Source organism: Pelobates fuscus, chromosome 10 (assembly GCF_036172605.1).
Source record: "Pelobates fuscus isolate aPelFus1 chromosome 10, aPelFus1.pri, whole genome shotgun sequence".
NCBI classification, from domain to species: domain Eukaryota; kingdom Metazoa; phylum Chordata; class Amphibia; order Anura; family Pelobatidae; genus Pelobates; species Pelobates fuscus.
Window position 1 is genome coordinate 44,591,596 of NC_086326.1, and position 19,761 is coordinate 44,611,356.

Below are 19,761 nucleotides of genomic sequence, written 5' to 3' on the forward strand. Positions count from 1 at the left end.
TAGGTAGGAGGTGGTACCACGCAGAACAGAATGTCAGTGAGATAAAGCTCAGAGGTGTATTCACTTAGGTGAGAATTGTTGGGAATTCTAAAATAATTCAAAGGGAATTTCAAATTTAAGGCCAAAATATCCAAACTGGAAAAGTTATCCAAGTCAGCTCTGCTTCTATTTCACTTACTTTGGCCTTAAATTTTCTTTAGTGAAAAACCCTGCTAGTGTTTTCAATGGAAAAAATGGACATTAGGAAACTATTGTTAAATATGAGAATTAGTATAGATGCTTTTAATACACCGAAATTAAATTGTTAGTGGCTTTCTCTGTCTCATTTTGTATTTTCTATTTGTTTGTGGGAGACCAATAATCAAAAGAGTAGATTTATCAAATTATAATTATATAATTATTTACTTAAATGTACTTGTAATAAACAGAGCAGTTTATGCTCTGTGAAATGTGAGTGTGTGCAAATGTAACCACATCATTTACTGTTATTGTTAGAGTTTGGTAGGGAAAACTCAATAGGTGATAGACTGCACCCCTTGTGGTGACACCACTAACCAGAAAGTTTGAGTGTGGGACATCTGTTCACCGACTACAATAATTGTGGCATAGGGCTATGCTACAAAAAGTAATCTTATGTTAAATATTTTTTTCACCTTTTTTAACTGAATTATTGTTTTCCTATATGAACTTTTGTGCTGCCCAGCTATAACTGAGACTTGAGTCACAAGATACATGATAGCTGTCTGTCTTCTTCACACTGGTGCCCAGAAGACATTCTTTATCTGCAAGGGTCACCAATAGCTAAGCTTCTTTGAACCGAACTGAAAAATATCAGGTCCCTGCATTGTTGATAGACCTTGAAAGATCATCATAGAAGATCAACTCTAGAGTAATAGAACATAGACCTCTGATGGCACATTTCTCTCTTGTATAGTCGGTCACTGAGACAGAACCATATGGCAAACAATTAACGAGAATCCTCAACCCCCAGTAGCATCGGTTTTACTGATCATTTCCAAAGACCACTAATTATTATCGTACCACCTCTCAATGGACTAGACATGGTTGTAAAAGGTAAACAAATGGAATTCAAGTGACAGGTGGCATTTGTATCACTTAATAGACACTTAGCGACATATTGAGATCTTCCTGTTGAAGTGTGAAGTTCCATCGCCCAAGTGTACTGCTCATAACACAGAGCAAATGTCTGAGTCCTCTAAAAAAAATCCTATCAATTGCAAACTGTACAAAACACATCAGCTTTATCTGGGAGAAAATACAAAGAAGCAAACTTGTATAATGCAAGCCAGGTTGCAGGAATACAAAATTAACATGAGGGTGCATAAGTATGGGCTGTGCACTACAAAGAATTGTGGTGAATAAATATTGAAAATAAAAATAAAATCTAGCCTGAAATAGCTACTTTGGAAAATAAACTGAATTTATTTGTGAATTATTCTGGCCTAAATTTTGCAATACTGTTTCAAATCAGCAAAATTCACTTTTTTTAGAGAACAAGCCAAAATAATCTCCTAGCCAGACAACCAAATACAAGCATCACTAATGGTTTTATGCAAAGTGTTATTAACAGTAAGGTGCCCCTGTGCAGCAGCTTAAAGCCCAGTCCTTGGACAAGTGCCCCAGAACCATGTATTTGCTTGGTACCATTAACCATGCCTATGTGAAGAATAAAGGTGGGAGGGGGGCAAACTGGTAATCTGCCTATGGTCCCTTGGGATCTTAATCATTCTGTGGTTTTATGCTTATAATAAATTCCATTCTTAAGCACTAAAGGTGGAGCACAATGAATTTGTTATCCAGACTAAGGCATCAGGGGCTCAGGAAGGACTGAAATTCCTCTGTCATATAAGCCAACACCACACGGCTATATAAGCCTAACACTTTGCCGTTATCCTCTACTCCCTACAATTCAGTGGGTTGATTAAATAAATAGGATTATGTAAGAAAACCTTTCCTCGTCTGCAACTTATTAAATAAGAGTTAGGTGGTGCCTTGGAGAATAAGTGCAGTGCAACGACCATAACATGTGGGATCTGAGCTGGTCACAACTTTTATTCCTTGGCTGAAATCCCAGTTTGAAACCCTAAGGATGCAGCATCTTCTATCCAAAAACAGCAGTAAGCTCACAGCACGACTTCATTTAAAAAAACTACCAGATCAGGGATGAGTTTAGAGAGCATAAAAACAAACATCTCTGCCCAGTGAGACATGGCCATTATCGTCAAGGTCTGTTTTAATGAAGCTGTGTAAATAAATATATATGCTAACATTTAAAATATGAAAACATCTTTTTAAACCTCAATTCTGCTGTTCAGATATCATCTACAAAAAAATCAGTGTTTTAGTGAATAATTATGAAACTGCTGCTGAAGAACTCACTTAAATGGTTTGCTTTGACCTCAGCAGGTGAGCTTGCACTCTACAACTATTTAAACCTCTATAATTTAAAAGTATACACTGGAGATAGGAATTGTGTTTATTTTCTTTATGCATTGACCCTAAAATTATAGCCTGTGCAGTAACTCAATAGTATTAGGAGTTTGAGTGCAAGGTTAGTATGAGTGCTGTTATCAGTGTATTGTAAAATATATACATCATATTTATACTTTTTCCCCCAAATCGTTCTTTGTTCAGTCAAGTCGAACCACCATATGGCAACAATTAACCTGTCCAGAATATTATTTTTTTTTTAATTCTTTATTTTTGTTGCGCATGAAGGTACATAGGCATTGAAAGACGCCACAACAGCGTACAAGTAGATTTTGTAAACAGGCTAAACTGTGGCATAGAGAGTAGCGCATTTTTAGTTTGTAGTTACAGGCTAGTTTGCAGATAAGCATACAACATTAACAGGTTCAGGCTTAGACAGTAAGTATTGTAGGTTTGATCTTTTGTATAGTGAAGTAACGTAAGACAAGTTTAGTTATGCTCAAATTGATGTGCATGTGACACTGCATTCCCAACTATGGTAAACAGTTATATTACAGTAAGCAGGATAAACCATGTATTAGGGTGTTACTTATGTGATGGAGCTAAGTGTCCCAAACAGGCAAGGTGAGTATACTCCAGTGGCGGATCCAGGGGGGGGGCAACGGGGCAATTGCCCCCCCCGAGAATACCGACGGTCTCCCTCTCCCTCCCCTGCCAGCCCTTAAATGTGCGTGCGGACCGGAGGGGAGATCACAGATCTCCCTCCCCGGTCCGCAGGCACTGTGCTGGCGGCCGGCGGGGGAGGGAGGGAGTTAGAGGGAGGACCCGGAGGTCAGGCTGCAGCTCCTCCGGGTCCTCCTCTCGCGAGATTTGGAGCGTTGCCGCGGTTACCACGGCAACGCTCCAAATCTCGCGAGAGTGAACTCTAGCCCGGGAGCGTGGGCTAGAGTTCACTCTCCCCACTGGGACCACCAATGAATCGCCCACCGGACCACCAGGGAAATGTCCCCCCTCCCCCAGTAAAGGTAAGAAGGGAGGGGGGACATAGAATATTTATTTAAATAAAAAATAAATATATATAAAAAAAAAAAGACCCCATACCCTTATATCACACACACTGCCCCCCATTACACACACACTGCCCCCCATTACACACATACTGCCCCCCATACACCCACACTGCCCCCCATACACCCACACTGCCCCCATACACACACACTGCCCCCCATACACACACACTGACCCACATACACACACACTGACCCACATACACACACACTGACCCACATACACACACACTGACCCCCATACTGCCCCCATACACCCACACTGCCCCCCATACACCCACACTGCCCCCATACACCCATACTGCCCCCCCCCTACACCCATACTGCCCCCCATACACCCATACTGCCCCCCATACACACACACTGCCCCCCATACTGCCCCATACACACACACTGGCCCCCATACACACACACTGACCCCCATAGACCTGTACTGCCCCCATACTGCCCCCTCATACACACACACTGACCCCCATAGACCTGTACTGCCCCCCATACTGCCCCCTCATACACACACACTGCCGCCCCATATACACACATTGCCCACACTCACACATACACTGCAATACTCACACACACACACTGCAACTGTTACACACACATACTGTCCCACACATACACTGCATCCCTGACATACACTGCCGCTCTCACACACGCTCACACACTGTCCCCCTCACACACACACTGCACCCCTTACACATTGCACCACTCACACACACTACTGCTCCAATGCACTACTACAGCCCCATTTCCCAGCAGACTTCAGGTAAGTTGTCAAACTGTTCTTAAACGGTTTGACTACTTACTCTGGGAGGGGGTCCCGGCACTATAGACACCATAACCACTACACTGAGCTGTAGTGGTTATTGTGTCTGGATTATTTCTTTAAATAATCTACAAGTGCCCCTCCCGAGATCAGGCTCTGGATCCGCCACTGGTATACTCGTTGTCTTGGGTGAGGGGAAACAGGCTTAAGTGAGGCCACTGGGGCAGAGCTGTCTTGCTGTTATGTGTCCATGCGGGCCCCGGCAGGGAGAAGTTGGTGGGGGCAAGATGCGGCTGCATGCTTCGTCCATGAGAGTCTATTCCCAGATGCCAGGAGGTGAGTAGTCAGCTCCCATGTTACCCGGTCTGCATCAGGCTGTGGGGATCTCCGTGCATGTGTCGCTTGGACAGGCGATGATTCATGAGTCCCCTCCAGCCATTATCTCGGCTAGGGAGGTGCGTGTTGCAGAGGGCCCGCTGGATTTCTTGGTGCCCTTCTCTTTTTGGTCTGGGTCCGCTGAGGTGGCTGTACCATTGTTCAGACAGCTGTTGTGGCATATCGCAGGAGTGGTTAGGCAGGTGCTCTGGGTCGCCGCCATCTTGGGCTGTGGGCCTTGCGTGTTCAGCGCCCTTTATTCAGCTTGTAGGTCGGTTTGAGAGCGCCCCAGTGTGGACCGGGATAACCCCCCCGGCCCAGAGGGGGGGGGTGCAGGGGCCGGCAGGCACACAACATTCCAGCGTTAGGCAGAATAGTGGGGAGACAGGGCAGCGGCCGTCCACCCTGCCTCCCCTAGAGTAGGCCGCGGCCTCCGAAGTCTCGGGCCTCCCGTGGGGGGGCCCGCAACTCCCGATCTCGGGGTCCGCTACCCTTCCCACATCTGAGTGAGTAGTGTCTCGCTGTTTGCGGGTGTGGATGGCTGCTTGTTATGGCCCAAAGGCCTGATTTCTCAGGAGCTCCTCCGCCATGCGACCGATCAGCACGGCGGTCCGGCCCCGCCCCCTGTCCAGAATATTTTATATTGTCAGCAGTGATTCAGCTGAAAAAAGCATGTTTTTGTTGTGCACAAGTCTAGTGCTAAACTGTTATTTAAAATGTACATCACAGTCTAAGCCAACAAGCAAATCTATAGCTGTGTACATCTATTTGTTTGTACATTTTAGCTTAAAGGACCACTATAGGCACCCAGACCACTTCAGCTCAATGAAGTGGTCTGGGTGCCGGGTCCCTCTAGTTTTAACCCTGCAGCTGAAAACATAGCAGTTTCACAGAAACTGCTAATTACAGTAGGGTTAATCCAGCCTCTAGTGGCTGTCTCACTGACAGCCGCTAGAGGCGCTACCGGGATTCTCACTGTGAAAATCACAGTGAGAAGACACTGGACGTCCTTAAGAAAGCATTGAATAATGCCACACATGCGCTTTCGGAGCTGACTTCGGCAGAGGGAGGAGATTTCCCCAGCGCCGAGGGAGCCCGGCGCTGGAGAATGGTAAGTGGCTAAAGGGGTTTTAACCCCTTCAGCCCAGCGAGAGGGGTGCCCTGAGGGTGGGGGGGACCTAACGACCCTATAGTGCCAGGAAAACAAGTTTGTTTTCCTGGCACTATAGTGCTCCTTTAACAAATGAAAAAAGCAAAATGACTTACACCTAAAGATAAGGTCAAATGATACTTTATGCAAAAAATTTATATAATAAATATATAAATTAGGGGCCCCTGAAATTGTAGTAAAAATGAAATATGAATTACAACATTTAGGCAAATATAGTCTAGCTGTGACTATAGGTAAATTAGAGGAATTTTTCAAATTAGCTATTTTTGCCTAAATTTTGCAATCTGGTTTAAAATTGGTACTTAGCAAATTAATACATGAATAACTCTGTAGAGTTTTTTTTTGTATTTTTTATTGGAGCGTAAATCTATCTCAACTCCTGAGAATAATCTAAGACTTTAATCTGGGCTGGATATATCAGCTTCACTAAGTTTTACACTGCGAGTATGCACACCACTTGTACAACTTGGGCTGAACCCTGTCTTCTCTAGGTAAGAGAAGCTGAGCCACACACAGTGCTGGGACACTGCCCACAGCTTATCATATCCTGATTCACTAAACAGCACACCCAGCTATGTGTGAACTGAAATCAAATTGAACTCAAATTATAAGGCAGTTCCACTCAGTGTCGTACTATAGGGGGGTGATCAGGGGACTTTCCAGTCTGAGGGACAGGTGGCAGGGGGATGTACACCACACTCCCACCTGAGCAGTCACCTACCTACCAGCACCTTGATCATGGGGGTACTGTGCAGCAGAGGACTGCACTGTAACAAGAGAGTGAGAGAGAGAGAGAGAGAGAGTGTGTGTGTGTGTGTGTGTGTGTGTGTGTGTGTGTGTCTCCAAACTACATTTCCACCCCAGGTGCCATGTAACATAACCATGCCTCTGGTAATTAACCCTAACTATGTAAAGGTACTGAGTGTTTAAAATGCTTTCCGCATTCACTACTTCTTAGTTTGAGCGGCTGTCATTCCAGAAGATCATAACATTTCCTTACAGTGGATATATTTTATCTATTCGCTTCACTGGACAAATTGCTAACAAATGCTTACATTACAATGTATTCATAAATTCAAGGCTCTGTCTTTGCTTAAAGGCAAAAAGATTATTAAAGACTATTGCTGCTGTAGGCTGATACACATGCACCTGCATGCCCACATAATGCACACTGTAACCCGCAATGCATACCTGTGCATCACTAACATATCCTTCTCTTGTTACACATAGACAGGTAGATGTATTCACATAGAGTCAGTGCAGAGACCATACTGGTGGAAGTGAAATTGGAGTAAATCTTATTAATACATGCATTTTCTTCAATTTTGCCAGTAAGATTTATGGATCAGGTTTGTATAGCACTCTAAAGCTGATCTTTTCATTCATGTAATTTTTTTTAAAATATTTTGTTTATTTTTTACAGGTTTTCTTTATTTTCTAAAAGAAAATATAGTTTAGAGTGCAGCAGTAACCCAACTGGACCCCATGATGACCACTGTAATGTTGGTCAACTTTCCTAATATACCTCTACAAAAGAGTATTAGTATTGGGTTATTCCACTGTACAGCGCTATGGAACTTGTTGGCGCTATGTAAATAATAATAATAATAAATAATAATAATCTCGCACGACTGCTGAACATCTCACACTGTGACATATTCATAATCGTCTAGTGATAACAAAACTCCAGTTTCCAGAAGAATTATTCTAACTTCTAAGTACAAACAAGTTTTAACCCCTTAAGGACCAAACTTCTGGAATAAAAGGGAATCATGACATGTCACACATGTCATGTGTCCTTAAGGGGTTAAACAGATACAGGATACTCCAGAACTGGACCAATGTACTACTCCTATTCCTAACAAAATACTTTCCAGAAATAATGGCAACAGCGCCACCACCAAACCAAAAGGTTGAGGTGAGCACTGCAACTAGGAATATCAAAACCTTTGATTTCAGAATTTTTTTCTACCTGCTTACTTTATTAGGAATGTTCTATATTATTGTACATGTGATCAGTCCATTTGCTCCTATGTATCACTTCCCTAGTCTGAAACAGGATTTTGCTAAAGTCTGTCAATCATTTTTACTGTATTTTTTTTATTTTACCCTCCAGCATAACTACAGCACATGCAAGACATTCCCATCTGACAGACTCAATAGATTATTCTATAACCAATAATTGACATCTATTGCATAGAGCTTTGCTCATTTTACTGGTTACAGTTCTGTTAAATGTAACAAATGATAAAGTACTCAGTCTGTGCTAGCAGTTCTCTGCCATACAATATTTTACACACATAGTATATTATTTAAGAGCACACTATGTCTGCATATTTCCCCATAATTTAAAGATGCAATAACTTTGCCTGGCTGGATGGTAGATTACCTTGTGTTTGCTGTTGACTTCTGTCTTCCTTCTTATTAACCTTTTTGGATTTGATATCCTTCTTGGGCAGTGGGTATATCTCATCTCTTGCGCCCTGTGTCCCACGATTATTCTCCCCTCTGGGCTCTAGGGGTATATTAGACTCTGGCTCTGGCTCCAGAGGTGTCTGTAGCTCCTCAGGGTCCGGGTAAGAGTAATAGTGATCCCTTGTTAAGATCTCCTGGTGATAGTAGTCTTGCTCATCTGGAGGTCTTGCCAGAGATCCATGAAGATAGGAGACCCCCATAAACAAGCACCACCAGTAAAAAGGCTTCACCATATCTTGATCTGTTTATCCACACAAAAAGAAAAGGTTTGGCAAACCGGAGAGGTTTAAAACAATACCTACAATGGTTAGGAAAGAGAGGGAAAGAGAATGGATTGGTTGTGGTGACAATTTGGAGATTTGGAAAATGTTAAATTAAAGAAAAAGGCATGACAAATTTAATTCCAATAAATGACAAGGGAATAAAGAAGATTAAAGATAAGAGACGTGTCAGTTTCCAAAAGCTCAAAATAGTTGGATATTCAAAAAGTTAAAGTTTGTAAAAAAAAAAAAAAAAAGAAAGAAAGAAAATTAAGGTGATATGCTTTAGTAATAAGGCACAATAATCAACCAAGTGAGAGATTTGAATTAACAGTAATTCTGGGGCAACGTTCTAACAGTGGAGCAGTAACCATGGAAACCAATAGAATGTCTCTGCTGATTGCTCCACTTGTAGAACTCTTTGCACACAGATCCCAATGTGGTCAGAGAAAAAAAAAACATACCTTAAATGGAGACAGGTAACAGAGATGCTTAAATGGCATTTCCAGTTAAAGCCACCTTGGTAAAAGTTTCAGTACCCAACTTTTCAGGATGGAGCAAGGCTCAGGTTAGTCACTTACCTATTAAGCTGTCTCCAGAGAGATGGCCCTGCTAAGAAGCACAAAGCTCTGATCTCAGGTTCCTTATTACAGGATGAATTAATCACCAGCTGCATAAAAATAGCCTGTGTCAGTTTTAGGAGACAGTCCTTGCATCTTCCTGAGGACTTTCAATTGTCTGCAAATGAGACCCTCTCCCTCAGTGCCTGAGCTTGCTTTTGCTGTAGCTCTGCCCCCAGGAGAGAGTTTTCACTGGAAAGTGTCCGCGTCAGACTTTTCAAATGATGTGTTGGCTGTTGTGGAAGGTTTCTGTTTGTCTGCTGCTGCTGTATAAAAGGAGAGGTGTTGCAGTCTGTGTACAGAGGGGCTGCTGCCTTGGTCCTGAACTTAATGGAGAGGCAGCTGTTTAGAGGTGAAACAGAACAGGGAATAAATGTACTGTATAGATTAGACAGACCAGGGAATAAGTGTACTGTATAGATTAGACAGACCAGGGAATAAGTGTACTGTATAGGTTAGACAGACCAGGGAATAAGTGTATTGTATAGATTAGACAGACCAGGGAATAAGTGTATTGTATATAGATTAGACAGACCAGGGAATAAGTGTATTGTATAGATTAGAAAGTCAGACTTGGAGTGAAAGTTTCTGTGTGCGTTTCTTTTAGAGTATGTGAGTGGAATTGAAAAGTGTATGTGTTACATTTTGTGTGTGTGTGTGTATCAGTGAGACTGAATGTGTCAGTTTGTCAGTGTTTCAGTGAGTGAATGTGTCAGTTTGTCAGTGTTTCAGTGAGTGGATGTGTCAGTGTGTCAGTGTTTCAGTGAGTGGATGTGTCAGTGTGTCAGTGTTTCAGTGAGTGGATGTGTCAGTGTGTCAGTGTTTCAGTGAGTGAATGCATCCGTTTGTCAGTGTTTCAGTGAGTGGATGTGTCAGTGTGTCAGTGTTTCAGTGAGTAAATGTGTCAGTTTGTCAGTGTTTCAGTGAGTGAATGCATCCGTTTGTCAGTGTTTCAGTGAGTGAATGTGTCAGTTTGTCAGTGTTTCAGTGAGTGAATGTATCCGTTTGTCAGTGTTTCATTGAGTGAATGTGTCAGTGTGTCAGTGTTTCAGTGAGTGAATGTATCAGTTTGTCAGTGTTTCAGTGAGTAAATGTGTCAGTTTGTCAGTGTTTCAGTGAGTGGATGTGTCAGTGTGTCAGTGTTTCACTGAGTGAATGTATCAGTTTGTCAGTGTTTCAGTGAGTGAATGTGTCAGTTAGTGGAGTGTCAGTGTGTTTGAGTGTATATGTGTATCTGTATACTGTGTATGGTTCTAACCCTTTGTTAAAGTCATCTGGTGAACAAATGTTTACACTTCAGGCATAGGAGGAAAAATGTGTCAGTTTGTCAGTGTTTCAGTGAGTGGATGTGTCAGTGTGTAAGTGTTTCAGTGAGTGAATGTATCAGTTTGTCAGTGTTTCAGTGAGTGAATGTGTCAGTTAGTGGAGTGTCAGTGTGTTTGAGTGTATATGTGTATCTGTATACTGTGTATGGTTCTAACCCTTTGTTAAAGTCATCTGGTGAACAAATGTTTACACTTCAGGCATAGGAGGAAAAATTATAAAAGAGATCTGAACTACTACTAGAGGATAGTTAAATAAACAAAACTGAAAGATAAAACAAAAACAACTTAATGATAATAACTATTGCTTAGTAAATATTTGGATTCACAAAAACAGACAGAATTTTTTTAAATGTATATATATTTAAAGTTTATTAAATTCGGCAATAAAATGTAGGCGAGGAGACTAAGGTTAAAAAAAGTGAGGGGAAAGGGACAATGAGGGGATTAGGGTAACACAGCAATGACATCATATTACAACCACGTTAGGACAATCTCATACATCATAATTCAAAAATTCAAAGGTGATTCATATTTGGACCTCTTAGCGCTATGTTAAAGGTAGTGACGCACGTCTTGCTCATATCACTCCTTAGGTCCTTGAATAAGTTAAGAGACATATATTGGGAAGAATACAAAGTAATCAAGTTAAGTAGTACAATGTAACCCACAGTTAACCCACAGATCTCCACGTGTCCCACATGCTCCAAGACTCCTGAAACCTTTTATTTGGAGTTTATATGGCTTTGAATTTATGTTCATACATACTATTTCTGTCAATGGTTTATAGCACTGCTTCAGTTGGAGGAGGTGAGGGTGATTTTCACTGTCTCGGTATGTGTTGTTGAGTATAATATGATAATGCACGTTTCTGTTGGACTTTAGTCAGCTTATCTATATCGAAGAGTAGTAAAAAGGTTTGTGGGGTGATGGGTACATATAGTCCTATCATATGTTTTAAAACAGACTGTATTTTTACCGAGTAGGGTTGTATTGTGGAGTATGCCCACCAAATATTACTAAAATATCCCAACTCACTATGACATTTCCAGCATTTTTTTGATGTAGTGGGGAATATATTTTGAAGTCTGGTTGGTGCCATGTGCCATCCATGCAATGTTTTTATGTGTTGTTCAAAATGGGATGTGTAGTGAGTCAATCCTGTGTGTACGGTAAAGTTTTTAATGCCATTGGTCAGGGAATATTGTACTGTTGAGATCTACTTCCCACAGTTGAGTTAAGCTTGTTTGAGATGTCTCAGTCTGGGATTGCAGTAATTGTTAGCACATGGAGATTGGTTAACAAATTTGGTCCAAAAATCCTGAGATACTAGTTAGTTTGAACAGGTTACATGTAGGCGTTGGCACATTAAATCTCCCCAACTAATTCAATTTATTGATAAGTGAGAGTAGTTGTAGATATGAGTCCTGTGTCTGTTCTGAAAGATGATACTTGGTTTGGAGGGTATGAAATTCTATCACAGAGTCTTTGGACAGGATGTGGTACACATGTGAGTGAGAGGTTATCAGGGGATACCTATGTTACGTTCTGCAGGTGGTACGTGTCAAATTAACATCCCCATGAATGCAAGGAACATTGCCCAGAACATAAAACTTTCTCCTGTGGACCTTCTTCCAATAGTGCATATTGCTGCCATCACTTCCACAGGCAAATAATGCATCCACCTAATCTCAAAGAAAACATGATTCATCAGACCAGTCAACATTCACCCATTGATCCATAGTCCAGTTCTTACACTCACATCCCCATTGAAGGCCTTTCAGCAGTGGACAGAGGTCATCAATGGCACTTTGACCAGCATGCAGTTATGCAGACCCATACGCAGAAAACTGTGATGCACCTTCTATCATGGTCAGCAGTATGTTTTTCACTAATTTGAGCTACAGTAGCTCTTCTAAGTGATTAGACCAGACGGGCTAGCCTTCGCTCCCCACGTGCATCTGTGAGGCTTGGGCACCCATGACCCTGATGCTGGTCAACCTGTTGTTCTTCATTGCTGCACTTTTGGTAGATACTAACCAATTCATACCAGCAACACCTTACAAGTTTTGCTGTTTTGGAGATGCTGTGACTCCAGTAATCTAGCCATCATTACTTGGCCCTTATCCTAGTTACTCAGATATTTTCGCTTGCCTGTTTTTCCGCTTCTAACACATATCTTTCAAGAACTAACTGTTCACTTGCAGCCTAATATATCCCACCCCTTGACAGGTGCCATTGTAACAATATAATCAATGTTATTCACCTGAAAAAAAGTGTCAGTCAGCTAGCGATGTAATAATAATACTTGCCCTTCCTTATACTTCACCAGGTATGCCAGCAGCCATTCAACCATTAATATCTCATCCTCTGGACCTTAACCCTCATCCTACAAGTGGTGGGTCTTACCTATTATACCTGTGGTCGATTTAATTTACACCACAACCTAAATGGGTGCTTTAGGTGTTAAATCAAAAGGCAACTATTCAACAATGGCCACAGGTTTCTTCCATTAATATGCCATACAAAGCAATCTAGAATGTATTATGATAAAATTATTGAATAGGGTGACCGTACTTGGAGTACATCATCCTGCACATTAATAACCCTCACACTGACATGTGTGGTGCAGCACTTGACGAGGGACCATACTACGAAATCCCTCCAGGTTTAGGAGATTTAAAATGTGTGACTGACTGACAGCTAATTCAGGTTTCCATATATTGGTTGCTCATTTCATCTGTTTGTTTGAGAATTTCAAGCATTAAGTAACATCTGGAACAGCTAAGATTATTTGTATGTTCATGTCCATTTGGACGCCGTCTTGCTAATTTCAGAGATCCGGAGGTGGATAAACATTGTGCAAAGTGTCTATATTTTTGTTTCCAAATACTCCTGGATTGTCTCAGATTATCTTTGCTCTCCGGTAGTTCAAAGTTTAGTGAATAAATAAACTCGTTGCCCTGTCCTGTCCCTCTGGTACTTTACACTGAGATCTGGTTTAACAGATGGCCTCATGAAAGTCTAGCATTAACTACGATAGAAACACACAGATATTATTATGATACAGTCTAAAGATAGCATCTGTTGAAATTATATTAAAAAAAATTAAAATATATATTATAACAAGAATGAATCAAGTCTATTCTTATTGGTTAAAAAATAAAAAATAAAAAAGAGTCAATTATAATTGAATGCTGCCCTGTTGACTTTGGAACGTGTTTTCTTATAAAATAGAACTTTCTAATTAGTCCTCTGATTCTGACAGAATTTTGTAGGACGTTCTATGCCATTATTTCTTATGCTGCTATGGCTTTTCTTTGTCCATTTGTGGTTCACCAATTATTAAGATGTGCTGGGATGAACTGTAGTAAATCAGCCTAGCACCAATCTGCTGGAGTATTTTAAAGGACCACTCTAGGCACCCAGACCACTTCAGCTTAATGAAGTGGTATGGGTGCCAGGTCCAGCTAGGGTTAACTAATTGTTTTATAAACATAGCAGTTTCAGAGAATCAATTAGTTAAGCCTTCCCCCTAATCCTCTAGTGGCTGTCTCACTGACAGCCGCTAGAGGCGCTTGCGTGATTCTCACAGTGAAAATCACAGTGAGAGCACCCAAGCGTCCATAGGAAAGCATTATGAATGCTTTCCTATGTGACCGGCTGAATGCGCGCGCAGCTCTTGCCGCGCGTGCGAATTCAGCCGACGGGGAGGAACGGAGGCGGAGAGGAGGAGGAGAGCTCCCCGCCCAGCGCTGGAAAAAGGTAAGTTTTTACCCCTTTCCAGAGCCGGGCGGGAGGGGGTCCCTGAGGGTGGGGGCACCCTCAGGGCACTATAGTGCCAGGAAAACGAGTATGCTTTCCTGGCACTAGAGTGGTCCTTTAAGGATTTCACTTGTTTTGATGCCAATCATTTTGAGGATTATAATGGATTTCCTGCAGTCATGCATTACGACACTCGGACTTAACAGTTGAGAACTATATCATTGCTCAGCTCTATTTGTCTGATAAATGGAAATGAGATTTCACATGTTGCTACATTCACATCTGAATAAAATAGAATTATTTGATAACTTTTAGAGGCTCAGCACTATTTTAGAGTGAAAATGCTGACAAGAAAGCCAGTTTATATTCTCTTGTGGATTTCACGTGTGAATAATATTAATTCTCACATTTTTGCTTGAGGATCATTAAGTAAAAATCGAATGCGTATGCAAAGAACATGCCAATGCCAAATTGTCCTCCCACACCTACAAAATATTTGAGTTTGTTTGAGTTCAATCACTATCTAGTCAAAGATTACAAAAAAAAACTGCTTTGTTGTGGGTTGAATGACAGGAAAGAGCAGGAGAACCCTCCTACAGGCAGTTATTGTTGTGAGTTGAATGACAGGAAAGAGCAGGAGAACCCTCCTACAAATGCAAATTCCTACATATGCAACAAACAACAAATTAAGTGTGGGATGAGATTTCATCCATGCACTTCATTTTTTCATTTGTTCATTTTAGTTGGTTAAAAGAAGGAAGCTACTGGCTTATGGCTCCCTCCTTGTAATATTCGTGAATCCCTCCATAACCCCCCGAACCTTAGGGTTAAGCCTATTTGTGTCAATATGACTTCTATATTAGTATAAGGGAGTTTAAATCTTCCCTCATTCCCCTACCCAAAGTGCTGCAAAGAAGGCATGTCAAGAGACTGCTAACTGTAATAAAAAAAGAATAGCGACTGGGCAGCATTTGCTGCCCTGTTGCTAATCTAATGAAGGCGAGCCTGGCACAGGTTCCCCATGCCCCCATGGTGAGTAACCTAATAAATTAGCTAACAGCGGAGGACTAGTGTTCCAACTGTGAGCCCACCCATGCCCTGAAAGTGGGGGCAATTCAAACAAACTGGGTTAGACATAGCATCCCCCTCCAGCCCCCACCCATTCGCCATGGGTAAGGGTTTTCAAATAAAATTAATAGAGGGGACTTCTCCCCTTCTCCCCTTACACATTGGTGGCAGGTGGGGGTTCTAAAAAAAACTATGGTGGAACACAGTGTCTCCCCAGCCTACTACATTAGTGGCAAGTGGGAGCTAAATAATAAGGAGGTTTGATCTATTGTTCCCCTTACCGCCCCCTGTCCACACCCATTGGTGGCAGATGGAAGCACTAAATAACAAAGAGGGCTAAAACTATTGCCCCCCACCTCAACCCCAGCCTCACCCAACTTCAAAATAAAAGTAATGGGCACATATTACCTGAAATTCTATTTGCTTTGGACAATACAAATTTTTTTTTAAATCCAAATGTATTTCTAAAGCGCCCAAGTCTACTCTCCATCAGAGTGTTGTTCCCACAGGATAAATAGAATACAGGAATGGAGTGACTGAAGCCAATCTTCTGACAGTGAAGCCAGCATGTTGGTGTCATAAGAGATTAGTGTCTTGCTTCGGGTTGTGTTCCCAAACAGGGTCAATCGGTTTACAAATGAAAAGGAGCAGGGCGTGACGGGAGCGTGGTTATTTTACAGCCAAGAATAGCAAAGTTTCAACACTGGAGTAGAAGTAAGCAAGTATTTAACAGGACCTAAAATAATTGAATGTCATTTACCTTTAAGATAAATTAGATTTTTACTATTTCGTAGCTGTTATAGATGTCATGACAGGTTCACTATAAGGTTGTATTTTTAACAATAGTACAGTTATAAAAATATAACATGTAATATAAACAAACATACACATTCATTTTAAATAAAAATAATAATTTGAGAAGCATTTATTGAAGTCTGATTGATGACGCTGATACCGGAGAAACTGACGGAAGCCAAGCACAGAGAGATGGACACAGGTTTCTTCAGGAAGGAAGAGATTCTTTATTGGATCACCGATCGGGACTCAGAGGGACTAGCGTCACCAAAATACAGCAAAGTCTGAGTACTGAATACATAGAGTACATTCCTTATATAGCACTGTAGCTCCTCCCACAATTAACTACACCCACACATACCCTTAACCTATTTAATGAATAGAGTCTAAACTCATCCATCCGGTCTAACCACGTGGCTCATCTGATACAAAGGAGAGGGACGCGTAATTCCAGTTCTTACATTCCTGCACCTGGTCAGTACAGTGATGACAGTATCTTAGCTACGTGTAATTAACTAACTGATACTACAAACACATATACATACATATGCCTTGTGGCAATCTTAGCCTGCTAAACTTGTATTTTACTGGAATTACATCACAACGCCACCTACTCTTGTGGTTGGTGGAAATAATTTAGAGCATCGTTCTGCTGTTTAATTGCACATTATCCATTTTTTACAGATATAGCAAGGTGTAAGCATCATCATAACCTGGATCTTTAACGTATAGATTGTGGAGAATAATTTGATATTTTTCCTTATGCAGAGATTGGCAACAGAGATAGGTGTTTTGTATACGTGGTTTAATGTAGCCAAAAAGCACTACAATGAAAAATATTTAATTCTGAATTCTGCTGAAATAACCACACAACACTACAAACTGTCCCTAAAATCCAAAGGAGCTTGCCAGTAATGTGTCAATGTCAGTTGTAATATCAGCCTTGGTTGAAAATGCGGTAGCTAGAATAACAAAGCATGGAACCAATATTAAGCTGTTGAAATCTTGAATTAATACATTCCACCTGTCAGATAAACCCACCGCACAGAATCTAAGCAACACTAATAACAGAGACTTAGTCGTGTATGGCTATTGCTAAGTCTGCCAAATTCATCAAATTATGGCACACTAACGGAGATATCTCAGATTGCAGAAATTAATTTTGACTGCCATGAAAAACAAAGAATAACCTACCAATGTGGTTTTACTAAACAGCCATAAAATCATACTTGAAAAATGCTGGATTTCCCCATAGCCTCTGGGTTTGAAGATTTATTGCCAGACCTTTGGGTCAGTCACTCGAAGTGGATCTGTTCAGGCACAGGACGGAATTATACACTTTGCAAATGGTTCTGCCAGTTTTTAACCAAAATGCCCAGCCACTTTAAAGCAGGGGTCCTTAAACTCCGGCCCCCCAGATGTTGCTGAACTACAACTCCCATGATTCTCTGGCTATCTATGCAATTCAAAGAATCATGGGAGTTGTAGTTCCGCAACATCTAGGGGGCCGGAGTTTGAGGACCCCTGCTTTAAAGGCTCAAACCACCACATGTTTCCTTCAGTTACCTCCATCCTACCACTATAGGAAAAGAAAGGGGAATCTCTTGTTCACTTCTGGTACAAGGCACCCAGTTATGGTCATAATGAAACAAGATTACAAAAATCTGCCAATGTGTACTCAGGGCATCCAGTATGTGTTTTGCTAACTGAAAAACCTGCAGGAGCTTCAGTTCTTCATTACACAGAAACATTATATTTTTTTCTCAGTAGAATGTTTCATGATATGTTTTGTTCTTCTTGTATTGTCTATCTATCTACATCCTTGAATAAGTATAATAATATATGTGCGTTAGCACTTGCAATCTGCAGTAAATATGTCAGCAAAGACAGTTTACTGCTAATAATTATGTAAATAGAATATGTTATTTATACAAAATCGATTTGAAATATGCTGCAGACATCCCATGATTAAGCAGAAGATAATATCTCTCGTTTCTTTAAGATTGTTGTAACATTTTAGCAGTGGAGAGCCCCACCAGTTACTGCTTCCATAATATTAAATAAATGAAAAAAAAATTAAATTAAAATTCTGTTAGAGGTGGAAGTTAAGTTGATAGCGATAAGAATGTTAGAAAATGTTATGTATGAGTATCGGTTTCTTAAATAATAACAGCTCTTCTGTTGTCTCCTTCCTGATTCATGGTTGTCTGGACAAGGTGTTGAAACCAGCTCGTCATATCATGGTAATGGAGAATATGTAAAAAACCACCTGCATTTCTATAGGTCCATGATGGCATGACATAGTGTGATGTCTCTTTGGGCCCTTGATGGTGTACCCTGAATTGGGGAGGGTTCAAGTCAGGAGTTGGGGTGTAACCAAATCCCAGGAGTTGGGGTGTAACCAAATGTATGGGTGGTGTAACCAAATCCCCATACATTTGCTAAGATAGGTGATTTTAAGTAACCTTGAGATTTAAGAGGAGAGTGGGTAGGCGTGCATGCATACGTGTGTGCGTGCCTGCGTGCATGTATGTATATATGTATATATATATGGTATCTCATTGCATATATACCAGAAATTTTCAGAATAAATTATTTTCAATGCCAAAGTGCAATAGTAAATTCCTAACCAGAGATTTACTGCATGTTCCTGATTAACAAACAGGAAACAACATAGGACAGAGAGTTAAAAAAAATGAATTGATATTAAGTGGAAATATCTCCAGTGATCAGCAGTCTCTGAATTGTGGTTGCCCCCACAATCACATATATTTTATGGTTGAATTGGTAATATTTGAAATTAGATTCTATATATGTTTTTCTACATCTTTTTATGAACATGTTGCAAAAGTGAAGGTCTGACAGCACTCCCAAGTGTAGTTAGTCACGAGGGCGTCTATGAATCCTGTAAAGGTGAATGTAATCTGGAGGCAGACAACCTCTATTGTGCCGAGCACACAGCGGCTTCACAGTTAAGGAGACAAAGGCCAGCTAATCACCCTCTCCTGTTATCTGTTAACAACTCTCCTGTGTTAACAAGATCTTGTCCATAAAGGCCAAAGACACAAGCTTATTCTGATTTCCCCAACAGAATCTGGCATAGGTTTTGGCTACAGAAACACGCTTTGATGTGTATTGTCCATGTGTTCAACAGATGGTTTAACTCAGTGAGTCAAGATGGCTGAACTCGTAGGCTGGTAAGTGGCTTTCTTCCCAAGATTATAATGATATACATCCTCACTGTTGTTGGCTGTATATATGGGTTCCCGGATTGCCCATAAACATGTCCAAGTCCATAATAAAGTGAATTACTATTTTTCCTACTAGTCTGCCAACTTTTTAAGTGTGGGGAATCAAGTTGGACTGTGGTATTACTCTGTGAGATATTTGATTTTGCTACTGTGCTAATCATTTTCAGCTTTTACTTATAGCTACAGTGTAACCCAAGCATGTCAAACTCGAAGGCTAACATGGGCCAAATAACCAAAGTTTACGTTTATGTGGGCCGCAATATAGCAAAAACTTCAGTTTTCATAGAAACGTAGGTTTATTTAGAAAAGTACAGTATAAAAAAAGTTGCCTAACTGACACTGGACATCCTCACGCTCGTAGGGCTTCAAAGTAAA

At 41.0% G+C, this 19,761-nt stretch overlaps 2 protein-coding genes across 2 annotated transcripts in view; both read right to left on the reverse strand.

Moving 5' to 3' along the window:
* CPXM2 (carboxypeptidase X, M14 family member 2) overlaps window positions 1–9,563 on the reverse strand; it is a 71,986-nt gene extending 62,423 nt beyond the window's left edge. The window contains exons 1-2 of the mRNA XM_063435321.1: window positions 9,147–9,563; window positions 8,220–8,603 (exon numbers count right to left, since the gene is read on the reverse strand). Coding sequence (XP_063291391.1) covers window positions 8,220–8,538 — 319 coding nt within the window. The 5' untranslated portion in view covers window positions 8,539–8,603; window positions 9,147–9,563. The remainder of the gene's footprint in view (window positions 1–8,219; window positions 8,604–9,146) is intronic.
* Window positions 9,010–19,761, reverse strand: part of CHST15 (carbohydrate sulfotransferase 15) — a 107,759-nt gene continuing 97,007 nt past the window's right edge. Inside the window, exon 9 of the transcript XR_010085770.1 lies at window positions 9,010–9,029. The gene's annotated coding sequence lies outside the window, so the exon portion shown is untranslated. The remainder of the gene's footprint in view (window positions 9,030–19,761) is intronic.